The sequence below is a fragment of the Bubalus bubalis genome, chromosome 11 (genome assembly GCF_019923935.1).
Source record: "Bubalus bubalis isolate 160015118507 breed Murrah chromosome 11, NDDB_SH_1, whole genome shotgun sequence".
Lineage (NCBI taxonomy): Eukaryota > Metazoa > Chordata > Mammalia > Artiodactyla > Bovidae > Bubalus > Bubalus bubalis.
Genome location: NC_059167.1, coordinates 13,001,695 through 13,025,854, shown reverse-complemented (window position 1 = coordinate 13,025,854; position 24,160 = coordinate 13,001,695). Strand labels below are relative to the sequence as shown.

At 41.5% G+C, this 24,160-nt stretch overlaps 1 protein-coding gene across 5 annotated transcripts in view; it reads left to right on the top strand.

The window, feature by feature from the left end:
- The window catches only part of NRXN3 (neurexin 3), a 1,822,863-nt gene that overhangs the window by 878,100 nt on the left and 920,603 nt on the right, over positions 1 to 24,160 (top strand). For all 5 annotated transcript variants that reach the window (XM_044924683.2, XM_044924680.2, XM_045162012.1 and 2 more), the window contains one exon: positions 15,475 to 15,594. In XM_044924683.2, the coding sequence (XP_044780618.2) occupies positions 15,475 to 15,594 (120 nt within the window). The remainder of the gene's footprint in view (positions 1 to 15,474; positions 15,595 to 24,160) is intronic.

Genomic DNA, 24,160 nt, shown 5'->3' with positions numbered 1-24,160 from the left:
CTGGCCACGTCCTGTGCCTCTTTCTTGATGTTAATCCTGACCGATGGGCAATCGTTTCTCTGGGCCATCTGCCTTGGGGTTGCTGTGTGGTTGTGGGAAGGCTCCTGTGCCGCTGCTTGTGCTCTGTCCCGTCCGGCGTTTCCCCCGCCCCCGCTCTGCTGTCGTGGCTCTGATGACCGAGGCCCGCTCCACCCCTGGTCTGTGCATTCCCTGTCTGTGCTGTCTCTGGAGAAACCTGTGGAGCATCTCAAGTGTCTGTCCGAGTGATGTTGGTTATGCCGATTGTGTGTTCATTTCTGTAATGTGACCCCTCGTTTACCTCACCTCTTACTAACCTCTGGTTATTGTTTTCACCTCTTCTGTTCTTTCGCTAACAAAGTTGCGTTGACCAAAGCTGACCTGCAAGGTAGAGAAGGTTCTTGTTCCCATTACCACTTTGGACTGAAAGAAGTCCTGTGTCACCCTTGGGATCTTTTCTCTAGAGGCCTTCAAGCTGTCACACCTCTTGGACAGCGGTGGTCATGGGGAGGGGGCTGAACCCTGTATTCTTTACAGACAGTGGCAGAGAACCTGGATCGCTGCATGAAAAAGAACTGCATGGGTGATGAGTCTTGGGGATGGGAATATGCTTCCATTTGGGGGCGATCAAAGAGGTTTGCCAGCACCCTATGTGGTAATGACCCACAGATGTATTAATCCATTTCTGGAAGTGCCTCTCCAAGTAGTTGTCACGGAGCAGGTAGGCTCCTTTTAATTTACTCATTCCAGACAGAAGACACCACTTGGAAAAAGAAAATAAAAGCCCATTTGTGTTCTTAATTTATTATTTTCTGGGTCAGGGAGGTCATTTCTCAGAGCAGGAGTTTTGAGTGCTTGGAACTTATGAAAAAGAATGCCTTTTTCTCTTAACTCATTTTAAAGACATCTTTTAGGCATTCGGGATATATTAATGTTATTAAAACATTCTAGAGATTTGTGTCCCCTATTGGGGATTTTGATGGAGCACTTTAATTTCCTGTTTTGTGATTCCACAGGGAAAAAAGTACTCTTGGGGAGGAAGAGGTCTATCGATGTATCGATTTTATCCTGAATCCCCTTGATAATGTCTGCATGTTAGATATCAGTGACTATCTACTGCAGAAACTGCTTCTCCTACCATTCAAAGAGGCACCTTTCAAAGTCTGTAATGGTTCACCTGTCCTGTCGTGTCAGAACTTTGATGCGGAAGAGCCAGACAAGACCCAGCATTTTAGCCGTCTTTCAGCTGAGAGTAAAGATGGGTGGGGCAGTTGAGCCTGGGATGGCTTCTGTGAATTCACAATCAGCACCAATTGTTAGAATTAGGTAGATGGAGTTAGCTTTAAAATAATACTTTTGGGGCTTCCCTGGTGGTCTAGTGGTTAAGAATTCATCTGCCAGTGCAGGAGACACGGGTTCAAGCCCTGGCCCAGGAAAATCCCACATGCTGCGGAGCAACCAGGACCATGTGCCACAGCTACTGAGCCAGTGCTCTAGAGCCTCTGAGCGGCAATTACTGAGCCCAAGGGCCACAACTGCTGAAGGCTGCGCCCGATAACCTGTGCTCCACAAAAGGAAAAGCTAAGTCGATACGAAGCCCATGCACCATGGTAGCTCGCCACAACTAGAGAGAGCCTATGCACAGCAGCAAAGACCCAGTGTGGCAAAAAAAAAAAAAAAAAAAAAATTACTTTTCACCTAAAAGATCACTTACTTTGCAATGAGTTGTTAAATGTCGTGTCAGTAACCAGCACAAGTGTCTGTCTCTTGGGTGGATATCAACTAGCAGAAGTCTCTCTTAGCCATTTTACTCTCACTCTTTCTTCTTCATCTCAGCTTAGCAGATTCAGCAATACGCTAATATGTCATAAAATTGACGAAAAGAGCATGCACTGGGTTAGTACTTTGAAGTCCTAGGTAGCTGTACAATAGCTTTCCATTTCATATATGTATGGCCCTTTCAGTGATACGAAAGGCTGTTGTTGTTAGACATTCTATTCAGTTTTCTAACTAGGTCTACTCCAAGTTACTCTGTAAATGAACGGGAGATAAAAGAGGGCGGGATTTGATCTAGAAAAGAGATGATTCAAGGTTGTCAGAGCTTCTTGTGACCAGATACTTTTAGATAAAACTAGACAGCTGCATCTGCCCCTAGACTTTATGGTTTTTCATGGTAAGAACTCTGTGGATTTTGAATTCCCAGAAATTTACAAGGGGACTTCATATGTAGCAAAATGATCTGAAAGTTCCCATTCAAAGGAGAAATGGTTTATAGGACTCATAGTTCACATCTATGCCGTACAATAAATTGTTGACGAAAGTGTAGATATGTATTTGGGGACATAATAGTTTAGAGTGTCCTAATTTGCTCATCTGTAGAAGCAGTCTAGTCAACAGTATGGTTTTTATGTTACCACTCCATTGACCAAATTCTCTTCCATTCTTGTGATGACTCACCAGTCTCTTTGTGGCAGGAGACTATTATTCTTTGTAATTATTTTGAGTCATCTTACTCTTTCTGGATATTATGGCAAAAGACCTTTTAGGATGCAAATGTCTGTCCTTTCTGTTTTCCTGACATTTGGGTATGGGCCGTTACTCATACTCGCCTTTTCAGCTACAGCCTGTGGACACAGATAGTACTAACCACCCTAATTGTGAAGGACAGTAAAACCATTTGACAAGGAAAGGAGGCTAAAAATGAGTCTAAAAAGTAAAGGCAAATCATATTCAGAAGGAAATATAATGGTGGATCTAGGAAGTGGCACGAGTGTGACAAGTCAGCAGCTTGAATCCTCTTGTCCTTGTGTTGTTGGGGTGTTTTTTAAAATATGTGTTTATTTGTTCGTTTATTCATTCATTTCATTCATTCTTCTCCAGTGACAACAAAGAGACCTGTAGGAGATCAGCCAATAGCTACACTGCCGAGTGAAAACCCCTACGCTAGAGTGAGCATGGAGCTGGCTGTGTGGTCTGGGAGAAGGGCTGCTATGTTGCCTGGGGTCATGGTGGGTGCTCAGGAGAGATTTTCTAGGAAGACTTGGAACTGAGTCTGAAGGAGGACATGGTTTAGGTAGATGAGAGGTGGAAGCTCAAAGAGCTTGGCCAGTTTGAGCACCTACCAGAAGCTCCGTTTGGTTGAAATAATGGGCATGTGGGCATGTGACTGTGGATGAAGTGGGCCCAGTTGGATGGAGACAGGTGATGTCAGATCTTTTGTGTAAGTCATTGGTCTTTACTCCGGGGGTGTCTTAAGGAGGACAGAGACTCGGGTCAGATTTTCATCTTTTCAAGTTCACTCTGACACCCAGGTGCAAGATGGATGAGGAGGACAGGAAGTAGAAGCAGAGAGTGGTTCAGAGGGAAGTAGCATCTTCCAAGACAGAGGGAAGAGCTGTGAAACTGACACTTGGTACTGGTGTGGGCTAAGAAGACAAGTATGTGTCTTTCTGGGATTTAACCTTTGACGAATGAGGAAGAAAAGGAACTTGCTCTCCTGTGTATTTCCTTCCCACCCCACAGTGTTGCTGTCTCACAGCAGATGCATTTGCACATCATGACCGAAAGTGTCAAGGAGGAACTTGATTGATGGCCCGGGTTCAGGTCAGACTTTGCACCCCTCCAGTTTAAGAGGGAGTAAGAGTTCCCTTGAGACCCCTGTGAGGTGCTGCCTCTCGGAGAGTTACAGTCCCTTGAACTTCAAGGTCCTTTGAATAGAATAACAATGTCTATGGGCTTTTCAGGGGTAATTTTCTGATTCCTTTTTATTTGTAAGAGGGGTATTCCTAGAGCAGAAAAGATTCCTAAAAGCTTATCCATAGAAAGAAGCTGCTCAACTATAAAAGCAGTATTAAGTTTGGTCTGTTGGGAGTGAGGCAGATGAGTCATAATCACCAGAAATAAAGGAATAGCTCTTTATTGGGTTAGGTGATTAATCAGAATATCCTCTCCCCACTTTCCATCACATTGTCCTCTTAGCAACTTCTATTTCTGGAGATGAATAGCTTCTTTTATGGAATGTAAATTATCCCTCTGCTTAGATGATGAACAGGTGGGTAGGAGGGGCCAAGGATTGATCAGATTTGGTTCCAAGTGCTGCATGTCTTGAGTCAGTCAATAAATGTTTTTGGTTTGGATACCTTGAAAACCTAAACATTCCTTCGGGTCATTCTAAAAGAGTTGCCATCAGCCAAATACTTTTAGTGGGTAATCCTCCAGCTTTCCTTACTGCAAGAAATATAGTTCTTCACTTCATTTTCTTCAAAGCTAAGAGGTGTGTTCCTTTCTCTATCGTATTTTATGTGATTCAGTGTTTGACCTAATAGAAATCAGGTCCTCAAAAATGGTTTGCATTATGGGCAATAATAAGAGAGATAGGAATTAAATGGAACTTCCCACAGTGGTTTCTGTCTCTTGTTTCTCAACATTACATGACAGAGGTTTTTCACAAAAGAACTGTAACTATGACTGGCTGCCTCAGTGTGTCTCATTTCTGCACTCCTGACTGATTTACCCAACTAAAATGGGTAGAGAGAACTTGATTTTCTTTTTCAATGGAATTGATAATACCCTTTATTGAGGGTCTCCTTTGTGCAGGCACGTGCTAAGGACTTTCTATACTGTGTCTCTACAATGATAATGACCTTGCATAGTAGATGTTTTTATTCCCAGGTCAAGGATGACTTTATAGGCTTTGCATATGTTGCCTAATTCAATCCTTACACCATGTACAGAATCCTTACACCTTACAGAAATGTTACAGATCGGGTTTTCTTATTTTTTTTTCTTATAGTTCTAGTTATTAACACCTTACACCATAGAAACAATTTCTATCTCCTTTATACAAATGGGGAAATGGGGGCTCAGAGAATTAAGGTAGCTGGCTCAATTTCACATTACTAGTAAGTCATAAAGCTGAATTTTGAAGCTTATGGCCTTTCCCATACTATGCTATGGGGGTGTGAATCCAGATTTGCATATTTCCAAAGCAGAAACAGAACAGAGATGACCAGAGAGTATCCAAGAGGGTCGTCCAGCTGAATTTATGGTTGATGGTTTTCATGGCAGTGCTAGGTCACTAAGTTCTGGATGATACTGGTACAGTGTTCATTAAAGCAATTGAAACTCGTCTTCTTTTCATTGAGCCGACCTTTGAAATCCCTTCTCTCTCTCTCTCTTAAAAACTGCCCTCTACTACTCCAACAAGTTGCTCGATCAGTGCTGAGAAAAGAAGGAAAGGCAGAAAAATGAGGCCCCAGTTTGTATTTTCTGAGGCAACGTTGACTTTTGAGGACCTGTTCATGGTTGTTAAAAAAGAAGAGGTGATCTGATCTAATCATTTGACCTTTATTACCCAGACAGCCTCTGAAAATAGGGTGGGTTGAGCAAGCATTCTTGGTTTTATGACAATACCATTCTCTCACCTTTACACACACCCCATTCCGTGACCTCTCCATTGTCTAGAAGCGTCCTGTGGGTAAATTGCTTTTCTCACCAAGTATAATACTCTGTGTTGTTTATTGGCCATCGAGAGAAGTACTGTGCTGGAGCTGACATCAGCACAGGAATTTTCAGGAATTTTCCCAGCTGATCCATATCATGTAAGACGTATTATGAATACCTTGAGATTGGCTATAGAGAAAGTATTTTATGCTATAAAAATCAGCTTACAGAAATGTTACAGATCAGGTTTTCTTTTTCTTATAGTTCTAATCTTTGAATATTTAACAGTGCAGGGAACCAAAGGCCATTGGAAATAAAGAACTCATGAGGGCATCTTGGTTTCCACCAATTTCTGTGTCCATCTTGGCTTATTTATACTCAATGTGTGATGAGAGGGTAAAAGTTATTGAGGAGAACAAGGGTGCTACCAGAACTGTCCCAGTGTCCCCCCAAATGCTGGATTTTATCCTTAGTGTTTTTCACTCATTGTCCTAACCAATGGACTGTTTTGAACCCTTGATTGAGGAGAAGGAGCCATAGCACCTGAGCATGCTTGACGGGACCCTTCTGATCGTAAGTAAGGCATAGGTCCAGCCTTCAAGACAAAAATGTAAGAAGATCTTGGGAACACAGTTACTCTTAGGTCTTTCTGCAATGAAATTTTATAATAACATTTAGGACCCTCTTCTCTGGTTTTGCTAAATCTTCTGTGAAATGGGAACCAGAGTGTTCACTCTCAGCTGTTTCTTTATGAAGAGGGATGCTTGACACATTTAAGGATCATAGCTTTCTTACTTTAAATAGAAATGAGCTTGGTTGCTGCCATTTAAAAGGGATGAATGGTATATTGTCTGTAAATGACTCTCTTTGGGAAAGCCAAGAGGACACAATACTGTAAACATAGATGTACTTTGAGAGCTACGGCAGCATCCTTGCTGCAGGGACCTAGACACACACGCAGCTCAGTAAGGATAACCTTATCCCTAATGTCATGATGGAGGACGGTTCTGACAAAATGTGGTCCACTGGAGAAGGGAATGGCAAACCATTTCAGTATTCTTGCCTTGAGAACCCCATGAATAGTATGAGAAGGCAAAAAGATAGTACACTGAAAGATGAACTCTCCAGGTTTCGAGGTGCCCAACATGCTACTGGAGGAGAGTAGAGAAATAGTTACAGAAAGAGTGAAGAGGCTGTGCCAAAGCAAAAACAATGCCCAGTGGTGGATGTGACTGGTGATGCAAGTAAAGTCTGGTGCTGTAAAAAACAATATCACATAGGAATTCAGAATGTTAGGTCCAAGAATCAAAGTAAATTGGAAGTGGTCAAACAGGAGATGCAAGAGTGAACATTGACATTTTAGGAATCAGTGAACTAAAATGGACTGGAATGGGTGAATTTAATTCAGATGACCATTATATATACTACTGTGGGCAAGAATCCCTTAGAAGAAATGGAGTAGCCTTCATAGTCAACAAAAGAGTCTGAAATGCAGTACTTGAGTACAGTCTCAAAATGACAGAATGATCTCTGTTCATTTCCAAGGCAAAACATTCAATATCACAGTAATCCAAATCTGTGCCCCAACCACTAATGCCAATGAGGAGGAAGTTGAATGGCTCTATGATGACTTACAAGACCTAGAGCTAACACAAAAAAGGATGTCCTTTTTATCACAGGGGACTGGAATGCAAAAGTAGGAAGTCAAGAGATACCTGGAGCAACAGGCAAAGTTGGCCTTGGAGTACAAAATAAAGCAGGACAAAGACTACCAGAGATTTGTCAAGAGAACACACTGGTCATAAAAATCACCCTCTTCCAACAACACAAGAGATGACTCTACACATAGACATCACCAGATGGTCAATACTGAAATCAGATCGATTATATTCTTTGCAGCCAAAGATGGAGAAGCTCTATACAGTCAGTAAAAACAAGACCAGGAGTTGACCTGGCTCAGATCATGAACTCCTTATTGCCAAATTCTGACTTAAATTGAAGAAAGTAGGGAAAAACACTAGGGAAAACCATTAGGTCAGGTATGATCTAAATCAAATCCCTTACGATTATACAGTGGAAGTGGCAAATAGATTCAAGGGACTACATCTGATATACAGAGTGCCTGATGAACTGTGAATGGAAGTTCATTATTGCCCAGAAGGTGGTGATCAAAAACATCCCCAAGAAAAAGAAATGCAAAAAGGCAAATTGGTTGTCTGATAAGGCCTTTCAAAAAGCTGAGAAAAGAAGTGAAAGGCAAGGGAGAAAAGGAAAGATATACCTATCTCAATGCAGAGTTCCAAAAAAATAGCAAGGAGAGATAAGAAAGCCTAAGTGATCAATGCAAAGAAATAGAGGAAAACAACAGAATGGGAAAGACTAAAGATCTCCTCCAGAAAATTAGAGATACCAAGGGAACATTTCATGCAAAGATGGGCTCAGTAAATGACAGAAATGATATGGACCTAACAGAAGCAGAAGATATTGAGAGGTGACAAGAATGCACAGAAGAACTATACAAAAAAATAATCTTAATGGCCCAGATAACCATGATGGTGTGATCACTCACCTAGAGCCAGACATCCCGGAATGCAAAGTCAAGTGGGCTTTATGAAGCATCACTATGAACAAAGCTAGTGGAGGTGATGGAATTCCAGTTGAGCTATTTCAAATCCTAGAAGATGGTGCTGTGAAAGTGCTGCATTCAATATGCCAGCAAATTTGGAAACTTGGGAGTGGTCATAGGACCAGAAAAGTTTAGTTTTTATCCCAATCCCAAAGAAAGGCAATGCCAAAGAATGTTCAAACTACCACACAATCGCACTCATTTCACATGCTAGCAAAGTGATGCTCAAAATTCTCCAAACTAGGCTGTTGAAACAGTACATGAGTCAAGAACTTCCAGATGTTCAAGCTGGATTTAGAAAAGGCAGAGGAACCAGAGATCAAACTGCCAACATCCCTTGGTTCATAGAAAAAAGAAGAATGCCAGAAAAACATCTACTTCTGCTTCATTGACTACGCTAAAGTCTGTATGTGGATCACAACAAATTGTGGAAAATTCTTAAGGAGATTGGAATACCAGACCACCTTAGCTGCCTCCTGAAAAATCTGTATGCAGGTCAAGAAGCAACAATTAGAACCAGCCATGGAACAACTGACTGGTTCCAGAGGGGAAAGGAGTATGTCAAGGCTGCATATTGTCATCTTGCTTATTTAACGTATATGCAGAGTACACCATGCGAAAAGCCAGGCGGGATGAAGCAAGATCTGGAATGAAGATTGCCAGGTGAAATATCAATAACCTCAGATATGCAGATGACACCACTCATATGGCAGAAAGTGAAGAGGAACTACAGAGCCTCTTGATTAAAGTGGAAGGAGAGAGTGAAAAAGTTAGCTTAAAACTCAACATTCAAAAAACAAAGATTGTGTCATCTGGTTCCATCACTTCATGGCAAATAGATGCGGAAACAATGGAAACAGTGACAGACTTTATTTTCTTGGACTTCAAAATCACTGCAGACGGTGACTGCAGCCATGAAATGAAAAGATGTTTGCTCCTTGGAATAAAAGCTATGACCAATCTAGACAGCATATTACAAAGCAGAGACATTACTTTGCCGACTAAGGGCTGTCTAGTTAAAGCTATGATTTTTCCAGTAGTCATGTATGGATGTGAGAGTTTGACCATAGAGAAAGCTGAGTGCCAATGAATTGATGCTTTTGAACTGTGGTGTTGGAGAAGACTCTTAGTCCCTTGGGTTCTACAAAGATTAAACCAGTCCATCCTAAAGGAGATCAGTCCTGAATATTCATTGGAAGGACAGATGCTGAAGCTGAAGCTCCAGTGCTTTGGCCACCTGATGCTAAGAACTGACTCATTTGAAAAGACCCTGATGTTGGGAAAGATTGAAGGCAGGAGGAGAAGGGGAAGACAGAGGATGAGATGGTTGGATGGCTCCACTGACTTGGTGGATATGAGTTTGAGCAAGTTTCAGAACTTAGTGATGGACAGGAGAGCCATGGCTTGCTGCAGTCCACAGGGTTGCAAAGAGTTGGATGTGACTTTTGGACTGAACTGAACTGAATGTCAAGAATACTTCTCATGAAGCCTTGACACTTTTAGTTCTTTTATTTAGCAATAGAGGCTGTAGATTGATCAGGAAGCTGGTAAGAGTCTTTCATACATACACACACACACATATGCACAAAGTATGCATTTGGTTGGAACCAAGATGCCCTCATGAATTCTGTACCTCCAGTGGCCTTTGATTCCCAGCGTTATTAAATTTACATGTCTTCATCTTCCTTTTCTTTGTTCTTTCTTTTTGTTTTTCTTCCCACTCAATTACTGCTTGGTCAGCCTTCCTCTGTGAAGCAAATTAAAACTGTAAATTGGAAAGGTTTATGAACTTACAGAAGTAGGAAATAAAATTGGAGCTGGGCGATATCATTGTAGGCAGCCATGGCAGCTCCCTATGGTTCCTTCCCATGTCAGCTGTGCTTTATATGGGCCAGCAAATCCTTTGATTGGCACAGTGTTTTACTCTTGTGATGCTTCACATTGAGGTTGTAATCCCACTATGCAGATGCCTTATGCTGTGTGATTAAAGATGATGAATCTTGTTAAACCAACTGCTCCAGGTGCCCACTAGTGGGCTACCAGCCTTAGCCCTTTAGAATAAATGCATATTGGGAATCAGACCAGATGTATCATCACCAAGCCCACCTTTCCATTATGGCCAGGACCAGCTAGTGCTGGTTATTTACCCATTTTAAATCGGAATGTTTGAGGCATAGATTTGGTTAAGTCCTGCTCGGCAATAACAGAAATTCACTCCAATACAAGTGTCCAGTACTTCCAACAGCACTTCTGGCTCAAGGACCTGCAAGTAATAAAAGGCAGTCTGTCAACTTTTGATTTTCTGGACCGTGAAGAGGAGTTGACTGAGTAAGTTTGCATTTACAGCAGAGGTAGATTTTAGCAATAACAGGCATGAAATGACTGTCTGGGACAGTTCTTAAAAAGAAAATCCCAGGTTCAAGCAGAATGATGAGAAATTTGTGGCAGCCATCAGAGTTTTCACCTGAAAAAAATAAAGAACAAAGACATAATGTGATGCTTCTCCATAAACTAAAAACCGAGATGGGAGTAAAAACCGGAGTACCTACTAACATCATTGACAACTTGTTTAGTCTTTTCATGCATATCTCTGTTGCCTTGTCACTTTCCCTAATACACAAAGAAAAGTCACTATCTTTTCTCAAAAGAATATGTGACTATTTTAGTGAGCATTGATTACATATTAAATGCACCCTCCCTATGCAGGGGTTCCCTGCAGCCTTAGAGCAATTTGAAGTTATTGTTAATAATAATTGAAAAACTTTCTAAATATATAATTCCAAAAGTTTATGTTATCCTACTATATCTTAAATTTTAGGTTTATTTGGAAGAATGTTTTAGATAGGATTATTGTCTTTAGGAAGATCTATTATCTTTATTATTATATGCATTTGATACAGATGTTTATCCGTATACTTAGACAAAGCTAGATTGTCCTGTTTATTTTTAACTGGATTTTGAATTGAAATAGGATTTGAAAATTTTTGTTGTTAAAACAGCCACATTCTTACATTTAAAAAGTTATCTTTCTCTGGTTGTAGGATAAAAGTACCTTAAGTTACTCTTGTTAATCTAATAGCAACGCACACCCACACACACACACACACGTTTATTGATGTCCATAGAGGTCAGTTGTGGTGTTTGCACACCTAGGTTTGAGACCTCATCCTGCTTCTTATTCCCTGTGGGACCCAGCACAAATCAAAACAAAACACACGTAACTGATCTGTGACTTAATTCACTTTTCTGAAATCCTTGCCTTCCAATTTGATCAACCGTCAAAGAATTCTTTTATTTTTGAAGTTCTGGGTGTCTTCCATGAGAACATCATTCCTGTGTTTTTTTTTTTTCCTTCTGATTCTTTAATACTTATAATTGCTTTATCCTGTGTTTACAAAGACTAAATACGTGAACCATTCTACGTAGATAAATGCTGGGTAATTGCCCTACTTTGTTATTGTTATATCCTTTGATTTGCATAAGATTGAATTATTTCAGTGGGTGTGCAATTGGAAGCATTGTTAAAGTTTTTTCTTTTCCTTTATCTATTTCTCCAATGTTTCTTTCGTTCTTCCCTTCTTTCTTTCTTCTCTTTCTGTCTCTCAATTTGGAAGACACTGTGAGAATATGGAAAACAGATACACATATAAGATATAGTCTATTCAGGAAAGGATGTACATAACGAGTTTGAAATAAGGAAAGGAGCTTATATTGCTATTTAGAAAGTATTTTTCAATCTAGTCTCAGCTCATACTCATTCAGCACAGTTACCGCATGCTTTTCCTGGGCACTGGCAACCCAAGAGTCTGTTCCAACATCTGCTGAGATTGAATGAGTCTAGTAGTTAAATTAGAGGAGGAAATGTGGTCAATTAAATACCACCACCGCCACCACCACTACCCCCAAAACATTTGGTTCCAAATAGAAAATTGCTTATATGAGTTGTTATTGTTAAGTTCGGTGGATAAATTATTAGTTAGGAAAACCACAGGTTTTCTTTAAGTCACGAAAGAATTTTAACCCTTTATTTTTTGATTCTCTTGTTCTTTCTTTCATTCAATAATATTTTTGAGCCCTTATTTTATGCCAAATACTTTATCAGAAATTAGAGAAATAAAAAGTGAGCAAGACAAGCAAGGTGTCTGCCTTCATATTCCACCAGGATGAGATAGACAGGAAAGAACTTAATAAATAATTTATTACTGTCCATGTTGTTGTTGTGAATTAAATAAAGAGGGAAACAGGCTGGAAAGTAAAGGAAATCCTGATGGGGACTTCCTCAAATAGGAGAGTCTGAAGAAAGCCCATTTTGAGCTGCAACTTAAAGAATGAAATGAGTCAGTTATCTGAAGTTCTGTAGGAAGGACATTTCAGTCTATGGGTTGAGCAACAGCGGAGGACTTGAAGGCAGGGGTGGTCTTGAAATATTCGGGTTGGGGGTGGGGGGTAGGGGGGTGGGGGTACTGTGTGGTCCTAAAACTGAGCAGCCTCAGAATGACCCAAAGGACTAGTCTTGCCTCTGATTCCTGAGCCCTGCCTCCAGGCAATAGGTCTGGGTGGGGTCTGAAAACATGCATTTCTCCCAAGCCCCCAGGGGATGCAGGGGCCACTGACTAGGTGCCCAGACTCTGAGCATCATTGTGTGGTGAGAAATTGGAAGGAAGAGAGCTTGGTGTGTGCCAGTGAACGAACAGGAGGAAATAAGGCTGGAGGAGGAGGCAGGGGACCCTGGGATCTCACCCTGGAAAGAAAGTAGGACTCAGACTCGGATGAACAAATCATTGCAGATCCTTCTGGTCCTTGCTGAAACCCTGAAACCTCCCTGGCTCTTGAGAGGATTACCATGCAGTCAGTCTTTGAGGATTATCTGATTCTGAATAGCACTTGCCCCTTAATGCATCAGCTGGTAAAGAATCCACCTGCAATGCAGGAGACCCTGGTTCGATTCCTGGGTTGGGAAGATCCCCTGCAGAAGGGAAAGGCTACCCACTCCAGTATTCTGGCCTGGAGAATTCCACAGACTATAGTCCAAGAGGTTGCAAAGAATTGGACACAACTGAGCGACTTTCACTTTCACCTAATGAATGCAGAGCATGTTCTTGTGCAATTTGGAAATGGCTTGTAATTCCCTCTGTATGGAATTCCTGACCAACCTTTGACAAATGGAACTTTTTTCTCCCTTTGCAGAGCTGCATTCCCCCACACTCCAGTTTTGGAAGTATGGATCAGATCATTTCCACATTTACTGAAACATATTTTCTGCATTGGGTACCATGCTTGGTGCAGCAAGGACATAACCAAAAGCACAGAACGTGCTTTCTAACTGTAGGTAGCATTCCATCTTTTGGGGACAACTAGTGAAAAATGTGAAAGAGTTAGAGGATTGTGTAGGTGAGTACAGCGCCATGTGCAGTAAAATGTTAAATATTGTCATATATGAACGGTAGTGATGTACATGATACGTGCCGTGGCCACTAAGAAATGGGAGAATTGTTGTCTAAAGTTACTGGGGAATATTCAGTATCCCAGAGTCATTTTAGCTGGTCCTTGGACAATGACTAAAATTTGGCTAAAGGGAAAGAGAGAGGCATGGGAAAACTTTTGTCTTCAGATTCAATGAACCTGCAAAGGATTATTGTTTTCCTGAAGTTTTTGCTGGTCTGCTGTCTTTCAAGGCAAAGCCTTCCATGTGTTTCTGATTCTTGAGCACAATTGAATTACCAGCCCATTGTCTGGTGAGAGCTGTTTGGTCAGGGAGCCCCGTGGACTTCTCAGAAGCTTTTGTCCTTTGAAAGAAGCCGTCCTGATTTGCTATTGTTAATAAGCCTTGTCCTACACAATGCTCAAGTTGAAGACCCACTGAGAACATGACCGTGAACCTCCTTTCATCTCCGCATGGGGGAACCACATGGCATTTAGGAGCTGCAGAAACCCAGCAGCCATGCTGCTCCCTCACTGCTAGTAATTGTCTTGAACTTTCTTATGTCATATCTTAATAGCTTTGTGTTAGGAGCGATGGTCTGTACTGCGTCCATTCTTCATGGATAAATACAAAAAGTCTTGCCACCCAGAAGACAAACCCTCTGTAGTCATGCATCTCTTTTGAACATGCATCCTTGGACCCGATATGTTTACATTTCAACATTCTGTGCCTGGGAATTGTGAATATGCATTTACCGCAGTGGATATATTTTTACTGGGTCAAGTGAATTTTTGCATCAGATCCTGACTAATACATTTGATGAGTCAGTGGGCTCACTCCCCTTGTTGTGACTTTCTGGAAAACTCATGGATATCCTGAATAGTAAGGTGTTTCCTGTTGAAAGAAAGTGAAAGTGTTGTCACTGAGTCGTGTCTGACTCTTTTTGACCCCATACACTGTAGCCTGCCAGGCCCCTCTGTCCATAGAATTCTCCAGGCTATAATACTGGAGTGGGTTGCCATTCCCTTCTCTTAAAGACCTTTGCACCCCCAAATCCTAGAAGCTTGTGCAAACACAGTTTTATGCCACTCCCTCCATGCTATTTCTAATTCAGTAGGTCAGGGATGGGGCCTAATAATTTGCATTCCTCCAAACAGTCCATGGGGGTTGCAAAGAGTCAGACGTGACTGGGTGACTAAGCACAGCCCATCAACTTCCTAGGTGAAGCTGGTCTGAAACTATGCCCTAAGAACCTATGAGGTAGTTAGTCTCAGAGTTAATTTACCTAAATTGAACATCAGGATCCTTTAATAATCAAATGTGTGACCTTGGGTAAACTCTCTTACTTCATGAGCTTAGTTTTTTAAATCGTGGTATGGAGGTAGTCACCATTACTTACATTTTTAGGGTCACTGGCAAGCTTTGTGAGATAATGTAGACAAAGTGCTTATCATCCAGTGCTTATCACCCCGAAAACATCGATGTATGTTGGCTGCTGTATCCTCCTCCTTCTCTTCATTCTCATCAAACATCTTCCTAGCATCACGGGGTAGGCTGTAAAGAACTTTCATGCCTTAATTCACAAGAATCATGGGAGTGCATCTTTCTGCTTTAGCATTCTCCATTTAGAAAGACCATGCTCCGAATGAGGTATCTTTCTAGTTGAATGGTAGAGACGAAGCTCTTTTGCAGAGTCTGCCAGAAAGAGAACAGTGTGTTCAGCCCTCTCCCTTCTGTGTGTCACTGTTGATACTTTGTGGCTAAGTGTGTGTTTGTTGTCTTTTGTAAATATACAGTGACTTTTTTCTTGCATGATATAGAACTGATATTCTTGGCGGTGGTGTCTTTGAATGTTTGGGGGCTTGGGAAGAGTAAATTCAGGTGATGGCTTTGAATCTGATTAGTTTGAACACCTCTCTCTCTCTCTCCTTTTTTCTTCTTCCCTGCTCTTCTTATGAATTACTAGGACCAAGTACCACCTGCCAGGAGGATTCATGCGCCAACCAGGGGGTCTGTATGCAGCAGTGGGAAGGCTTCACCTGCGACTGTTCCATGACCTCCTATTCTGGAAACCAGTGCAATGATCGTGAGTACAGCTTTTTCATATTGGGATATTTTCAAGAGTTCAGAGGTTTGGAGAAATCTTAAGGAACATTAGGTAAAAGAATGACTCTTCTGAACAATTCATAAGCAGTTTGCTCATCCAGAAACTTGGAAAATAGAAAGCTAATTTTCTTGTGGAAGAGCAGAGACATTTCTTGTTCAACCATACCAGATGTTTATCCATACGTCCTCCCTATTTTTCTTTAGATTCCCTTTGACAAAACAATTAAGACAATATTTTTGTTCTAAGGAGTTCAGTTTTCCATTAATTAAATCATCTGGGTAACAGTTTTGAGACTCTCTCACTAACATAACATAGAGGATATTAAGGAATACAGCTATTTTCTCAGAAAGTCTGAGTTTAGGGAATTTCTTAGGCCTTCCAAATGATGAAGACATTAAGAATTTATTATTTTTTTCCAACGAGAAATGTTTAACACATTCTGAAGGGTCTTTCAAATGTAGGCAGATATTCCTTCTGGATAGATGTATTGATATCTGTTTAGTTTATATGTGCATAGTCATTCTGTTTATATATACATTTCTATTTTGCCAGTATGTTTATATGTATGTATCTGTATATTTGCTTCATATTGGAAGACAGCCACTTGTTATTTTTGTCCACTAGTGAAGCTTCGGGTGCATCAGCCGTTTTCATTCTAGGAGAAGACTGATTTCATAAAGGCAATTTTAGCACCGGTGGTGGAAATATTCATACTTAAGTTCTGTGGGAATCTGTAACAGGTGTCTCTGCTTCCTTCCAATGTGGCCGCTGATGAGCAAACACTGGCAATTTCTTCATCTCTATTGCAAAGAGATTTGTTGAAAAGCCCTGACTTACTAGGTCCTGCTGACCTTCTGCTTTTCTAAAGGCAGCCTTCATGGTAGGAGTTTATTTTTATAATCTGAACTCATAGGTGCCATTAATTGGTTTGATAAAAAAGATGCATAATGTGATATAAACAAATACTAAAGTTATATTACAGTTTGTGCAGGTGGGAGTGGGTGCCAATATAGGGCTGTCTCTAGTGTGTCTATTTGGTTTTCCTGGATTCCTCACGTCTCAACTCTGATCAAGTCTGTAGTAATCTCTCATCCTGGTTTTTTTTTTTAGTAGCTGATTTTTTTTTTTTGTCTGTGTATTCTGTCAGTCACTTAAGATACACTAAGGAAAAATAAGTGGGGAATCTGAATATGTAGAGAGAAAATTTTTTGAAACTCGTTGATCTAGATGTAAGCATTTACCTCTGTATTTAAACTTCAAAGAACACATTCTTTGCAGAAAGTTTTGGCATTAGATGGCTCTCTCCAATTATTTGGTGTTATTGAAAGTCCTATTTCCATGTTTATGATTTGGAAATACTGTTCCACTCTGAAACAGGCAGCGATGGACCCATCCAGGGTCCCTGAGCAATTGTGCTGTATGCTCTTTTTCCTCCAATTTGTCTGCATGGGAGACTTTTTTCCTAAGTGGTAGCATAATGCTTCTTTATCCTCACAAGTTTATTCCATATTACACATACATACATACCACTTCCGGTAGAACGTGATCAGGAAGAGATTGCACACAGGAAAGGGTGAAAGGTAAGTTCTCTAACGGCGGGGAATAGACACAGTCTTCAGAAGGTATGTATGCATTTTTCTCTTGCTGACACGTTCCTTTCTGCCACCCGCGCCAGGCGTGGTTTGCTGCTAAAAATCAACCAGGATCCTTTCCAGTTTTCTATGATTGTTTCTGACTTTGTCGAGAACAGATTGTACCTCGGTCTGGGATGAGGACTATTGCATTATCTGACCTGAGCAATTTGTCAATGTGTCGTGAAGTACCAGAACCAGTCCTGGGAAAGGTCAGTGTTTCTTTTGTGGCAGTAGATCCTCATCTTCCAAAAACGTTTTAAGACATCCAGGCTGAGGGTAATGTATTTTGAATTTTATCCTGTAAACAATGCAGTGGAATTTTTGATTGTAAAAGACTTCTGAGCCCAAATCCTTGAAAGAGTCTTCTTGCCTGTTCTCCTCTTAGAGAGTGGACCAGACACAGCATCTCAGTAGCTCGGAGAAAACTGGTCCAAGGAACCAGGAGGGGAAGTGGGGCATTGTCATCGAAGGTCAGGTATCAAGTTAAGGAACTTAGCGTTCTCTGTATGGGGACACGCAAGCCTCTGGGCTCACTGAATCCATTCCTTCCCTATGCAGCTCAGCTGTCTGGGGTCAATCCTTTTTCCTTGTTCACCTTGCTGCTTGCATGCCCCTGGCTCCTCAGCAACTACCGTTGGGAGGTGGTAGCATCCGCTGGATCATGGCTTTGGGAGCCCTCATTCACATTTGGAGCCAGAAATCGCTGGTCGCTGTGACATTTCTTGTTTGTTGGTATGGCAGGAGATAGTTTCATTTCACAGGGGAGATGTTTGAATAAGTTTCCATGAGTGGTTTCTCAGGATAGCAGATAGAAATGAAAACATCTCAGTTAGTTATTGCAAATCCAAGAATCGAAACTTGTTCAATAGGGAAATGACTAGGCTAAGATATTTTCCAAAGTAAGATGCTCAGCTCATCATATGTAGAAAAGTTGATTACATCATGTTTGCATTTTAGAGTCTCACTCACTTCTTCTAGCATTGGTTCTGTCACTTGTAGCTTTTGTTATTTCTTGCCTGTTTGCTAAATTTGACGTTTGCTTGACAGTTTCAAGGTGCTATCACATAGAAATGGCCTCCATAAGTAGAATTTACATTTAAAAACTGTGCCTCATTTAGTATGAATAGACCAAGCCTGGATGGTTTTAACTTTATTCTGCCATTCTTTGTGAGAGCAGTGTGGATTGATGGAGGCCATGGGGTAAATTTCTGGTTCATCCTTATAAAGATAGCTGTAAAACTGATATAAGTGGTTGTCAAAGAACGGCATGTGTTCTCTGAGGCTGGTCAGTTCAGTTCAGTTCAGTCACTCAGTCGTGTCTGACTTTTTGTGACCCCATGGACTGCAGCACACCAGGCTTCCCTGTCCATCACCAACTCCACAGAGTAGAAAACAGAAATTGTCTGATTGGAGACACAAGTGTAATTGATTTATTCATTTATCTAGTTTTAAGGCATCCACCATTTCACATAATGGTAAAATCGTGGTTTTGTTAGGTGATGTTTCAGGCTGTTTTGAACCTACAGCAGGCACACTCATCCCAGAAGCAATTTTGAGTTCCCGTAGGACCCAGTAAGATCTTTGAAAGTACACACAACTAACATGCTCCAAAGAAAGTCTTCCGTTCTGAAAAATTCAAAGCTGAGGGCCTGATTGCCCTGAGAGTGAGCACCAGCTGCATCCAACTCGATGACATGTTGTAGGGGCTACATTTTAAAAACAATAAAAGATAGGAACCTTTTACAGGTCCTGGTAAGGAGATTCCTTTTGGATATTGGGTTCTTATTGGTATTTTTAAATCAGGGCTGAGAATCAGGGCAGTTCTAGTATCTTGCAGCCCTTGCACCATCAAGAGAATCCAGAACCCCTCTCCCGTGTGGAGTGGCAATGCCGCTTCCACTGGCAGCCTGTTGTGGGTTCCTCTCTCCTTCACGATGCCACACAGTGTCACACAAAACCCAGCCCACTCGTGCATTCCCACACGTGTGCAAAAAAGTGATCATTGGGGAGGGCTTTTTGAGAACACCAACGTTGAACACCTCACATCTATCCTCACCACCTCGTTACTTTTAGGCCTGTTCATGACAACTCTTTAGCTTTGTCTGCGATTTTGGAATCTCGCTGTTGCGTCTGTGCCCCAGAGAAGTGAACACGGGGCCGTCTGTGTCACGTGAGTCCCCACGTCAAGTTCTTGGATTTATAAATTGAGTGTTTATAATGGCTTTCTGGGGGTGAAGAGAAAGGAATGAACATGGGTTCTCAGCCCACCTTCAGCCAGCTACATGTAAGATGTTGCTCGAGGTACACTGAGAGCTACTTGGAGAAATGGCGGGTTCACACCGGCATGTAATAATAGACGTTCTTTGCTTGCAACAAATCAATAGCAAGCAGCTGTGGATCGTGCTGCCAGTGGTGTGTGAGGCACCTTTTCAGACAGTTTTCTGCTGGAGTGGCTGTTGAGCAGCACTGTTGGCTATCGATTGGCCTTTTTATTTATTGTGTGGGTTTATTTATTTTTTAATGTAGGTGGGTATATTGACTAAATCTGTTAAAAACACATTTCCCATTCAGGCTTCCGAAAAATAAATAATATACACATAATTTAGTGCACAAACAAGAGGACAGACGTGTGTGTGTTAGTTCTGTCTCTTGAGTTCATATAGGTACCCTGGCATTGTGTTACAAGCCTATGTTGTATGTGTATCACTAATTTCTACAGATATCATACTACAATATGTCCATGATTTTGGTGATGTGTTTGCTCCTCGCCTCTGTTTTCAGGCTTTGCCTGTCCAGCAAATAGGCCATATTTGAGAAGTTCACAGTCAAGACCTCTATCTTCTGCTTAGAACACACTTTATCATTTATTCATTTATTCACTCACTAGACATTTCTAATTTGCAGATAGGATCATGAATAACATCCATCCTGTTCTTAAAGACATTACAGTCTAGAGGGGGAAGATACGTATGAAAGTGCTTTAATAGAAATGTGAACGGTAAATAGAAGTCATAAAGTGGAAGGGGATCAACCCTCCCTGGGGCTGAGACTCCATCTCGGAGAGCTACTGCCTTTAGAAAAGTTTTCATTGACAAATGAGTCTTGAAAAACATGCAAGTGCTTCCTAAGCAAATATGGTATGAACTAGGGTTGGGTAGATAAGGCAGCGTTCCGCCAAGCAGAGAGAAATAAAGTACAGTCACTGTTAATGTTCTGGCTATTTCCTCCCATGGTTTTTTCTCCCCCTAACCTTTTGCAAATACATGGGCCTCCTCTTGCGCAGGTATTCTACCTGTGAGTAAACCCATGTGCCCACACCTGTCCCCAACAGAGCATGGGGGACTTTCAAAGCCCTGACATTTGGTTGGGAGAAGGCTGGAGCTGTGTGGGAAGGACACCCTCCTTGAGCTGGAGGAAGTTCTGGAAGCCTCTTGGGTCAGGGATGGGGCCTGGCTGGCCCTTCTTCAGTGGACTCCAAGGAACCTGGAAGGAAGCCTTCCTTCCCTTTGGTAGTTAAGCCTTCAGAGTGTAGTTCTGAAGGGTGGGTGTCTGGGTGGGGTGAGCTCTCTGAGATAGGCTGGCTCCTACCCTGTGTCTCCCTGTGGGATGGCACAGAGCCCATAGCAGTCAGTGTGTGCTGAGTAAATAAGAGTCAGCCTGTGCTGAGTGAATAAGAGAGTGACTGATTCTCCCTGGGGTCTTCGGCTGGCTGTCACTCCTGCCACAGATCTCAGGGCTCCCATTCTGAGACAGTCATTTTCTTCCGGAGAATCTCTCCTTCAATTCCTGTCTATTCTGGCACCAGGTCAGAAGACAGTATTCTGATATTATGTGGATTCAGCTCCCTCTATTATCTCTATAGAAAATGCTGTTGTGATTGCCAGATTTCTTTCCCATCTTTATCCTAAGCATTTGTGTGGCTAAACTTACACTCAGGTTAAAGTTTGTGCTCTCATTGCACAACATGCATTTTCAAAGTATAAAAACAATTAGATTTCCTCATTTCCTTTAGTAGAATGTGTGTGATGGTGCCCAGGTCATTGGAAAAGAAGCCCCTGGTGTGTTGAATCTCTTGCTGAGTCCTGGGTATAAATAACCCTAATAGGGTCCACACGGTATTTCATTGAACCATTGGTAGACCTTTATCTTGGAAATTTAATTATAATAAACCATATTTTTAAAAGGTTGATTTGTAATGTATATAACTTATTGCATTATAAAAAACTTCATAGCATAGTCATTAGGTTAATCAGCTTTAGAATCAAATTACTTTAAATGCCAATTCTAACTCTATCATGATGAAATTGAATTAGTCACTTAGCTTCTTTTGTTACAGCACAAGGAGTGTGATCAGTACTTAGTAAACAGGAGCAGTAATAGTTTTTAATATATCTAATAGTATTTGCTACTTGTCAATTCTTTGTTTCCTTCCTGACATTCTACTGTGACCTTTAAAGATGTCATCCCTTTAGTCATCCCAAGTGTGTTAGTCGCTCAGTCATGTCTGGCTCTTCATGACCCCATGGACTGTAGCCCGCCAGGCTCCTCTGTCCATGGCATTTCCCAGGCAAGAGTACTGGACTGGGTAGCCATACCCTTCTCCAGGGGATCTTTCCAACCCAGGGTTCAAGCCTGGAGCTCCCGCACTGCAGGCAGATTCTTTACTGTCTGAGCCACCAGGGAAGCCCTAGTCACCCCAAATTCCTGAAGAAATACTCTCCTTCTCTTGTCCTGATTTCCACAATGGGAAAACTGGGGTCACACAGGAACTGGCTGAGTCAGCACTTGAACCCAGGTTTGACATGAAAAATCACATTATCATTAGATTTGCTGCTACTTAGTCCTTATTAGAAATAAGCACAGAGAGCATCAGCACTAGTTGCTAGACTAGAGGACTTAAAATTTCAGCTGCGCAAGTCTTCTCAGACAACTGAATTATATAAGAATATAGACTTGGAACGGAGAAGGCAATGGCATCCCACTCCAGTATTCTTGCCTGGAAAATCCCATGAATGGAGGAGCCTGGCTGCACAGGACTGAGCGACTTCACTTTCACTTTTCACTTTCATGCATTGGAGAAGGAAATGGCAACCCACTCCAGTGTTCTTGCCTGGAGAGTCCCAGGGATGGGGGAGCCTGGTGGGCTGCCGTCTCGGGTCGCACAGAGTCGGACATGACTGAAGTGACTTAGCATAGCATGGCATAGACTTGGAAAGGGCTTCCGCTCAGACGGAAAAAATCCACCTGCAATGTGGGAGACCTGGGTTCGAGCCCCCTGGAGGAGGGCATGGCAACCCACTCCAGTATTCCTGCCTGGAGAATCCTCATGAACAGAGGAGCCTGGTGGTCTGCAGTCCATGGGGTCGCAGAGTTGGACACGACTGAGCAGTAGAGCACAGCACAGCACATAGACTTGGAAAAGATAAGCTCTGTGTTCCTGGTTATTAATTTTATCCTATTCTGAAATTTAGAACACTTTAGTTGTTTCTAATACTCAGATGAGGCCATGAAGTTAGAAGATCTTTAGGTATTAAAGATTTAGACTTAGAATATCCCCTGTAGCCTCTGATATTTATATTTTCATTCTCTGTTGACCACCTTCGGATTTCCATTTTCTTTTTACTTTATTACAGTTTTAGTTTATGTCCTATAGCAGAGTGGATGAGACAGCTGACGTGGAGTGGATGGCATCTATTCAAATCTGGACTGTGTTGTTTAATGGCTGTGTTACCTTGGTGCTACTTAATTAATTCCTTTGTGTCTCTAGAATGTAGACATTTTGATGTTCTACCTTATTAGAGTGTTGTAATGATAAGTTGAATTCATAATTGTGAAGTTCAGGACATGGCATGTAATAGTCCCTACAGAACTATTAGCTACTCTTCAGTCTAATTTTCAGCAAGTTAAAAACATGACTCATACAAATGTAGTTTTCATAAAGTTAAAACATAACTCATGTAAATACAGAATGAATGTGTGCCCAAATTTATTTAACTCCTCAATGAGGGAAGCAACAATATGGTTAAAGTGTAAGCAACAAGATCACAAAAGATTATTTGAAGAACTGGATATTTATAGGCATTAAAAAGAATATTAAAATACAAATTTAGGTTCAGTATAAAACTGGTGAATGTCTCACAGGGTAAAAGGCTCTTAACTTTTGATGTTATTTATTCTTCTGAACAGGATTTCCCTGTTGGCTCAGATGATAAAGAATCTGCCTGGAGATTCTGGACTGATCCCTGGGTCAGGAAGATCCCTGGAGAAGGAAACAGCAACCCACTCCAATATTTTTGCCTAGGAAATCCCATGGACAGAGGAGCCTGGCCGGCTACAGTTCGTGGGGCCACAAGAGTCAGACATAACTTGGCGGCTAAACCACCACCCCCACCACGTTCTGCTGAACAGTTGATCTCTGCTGAATAGAAATTTACAGGTCAATTATCATCTTATAGACTCTGGGCTTCAATTAATAGTAAATATCTATTTCAAACAAGGATACATTTTCCCATAAAACTAAATATTTCTTGTGTGGATATGTTAAACAACATCCCTGTGGTGATGGTTTAGTCGCTAAGTCATGTTTGACTCTTAGGACCCCATGGGCTATAGCCTGCGAGGTTCCTCTGCCCATGGGATTCTCCAGGCAAGAATACTAGGTGGGTTGCCATTTCCTCCTCCAGGAGATCTTCCTGACCCAGGGATCAAACCTGGGTTTCCTTCATTGTAGGCGGTCTTCTGCATTGCAGGTGGATTCTTTACTGAAAGCCCTATAAGACATTTTAAGGACACGTGTCTCTCTTAGTCTTTTTTTCTAAGTTTTGGATAATTTTTCTTTTTATGTTCTGTTAAATTACAAATCCTATTTACCTTTAATATTGTCCTTATATCATTACCTTTACTTTTAACTG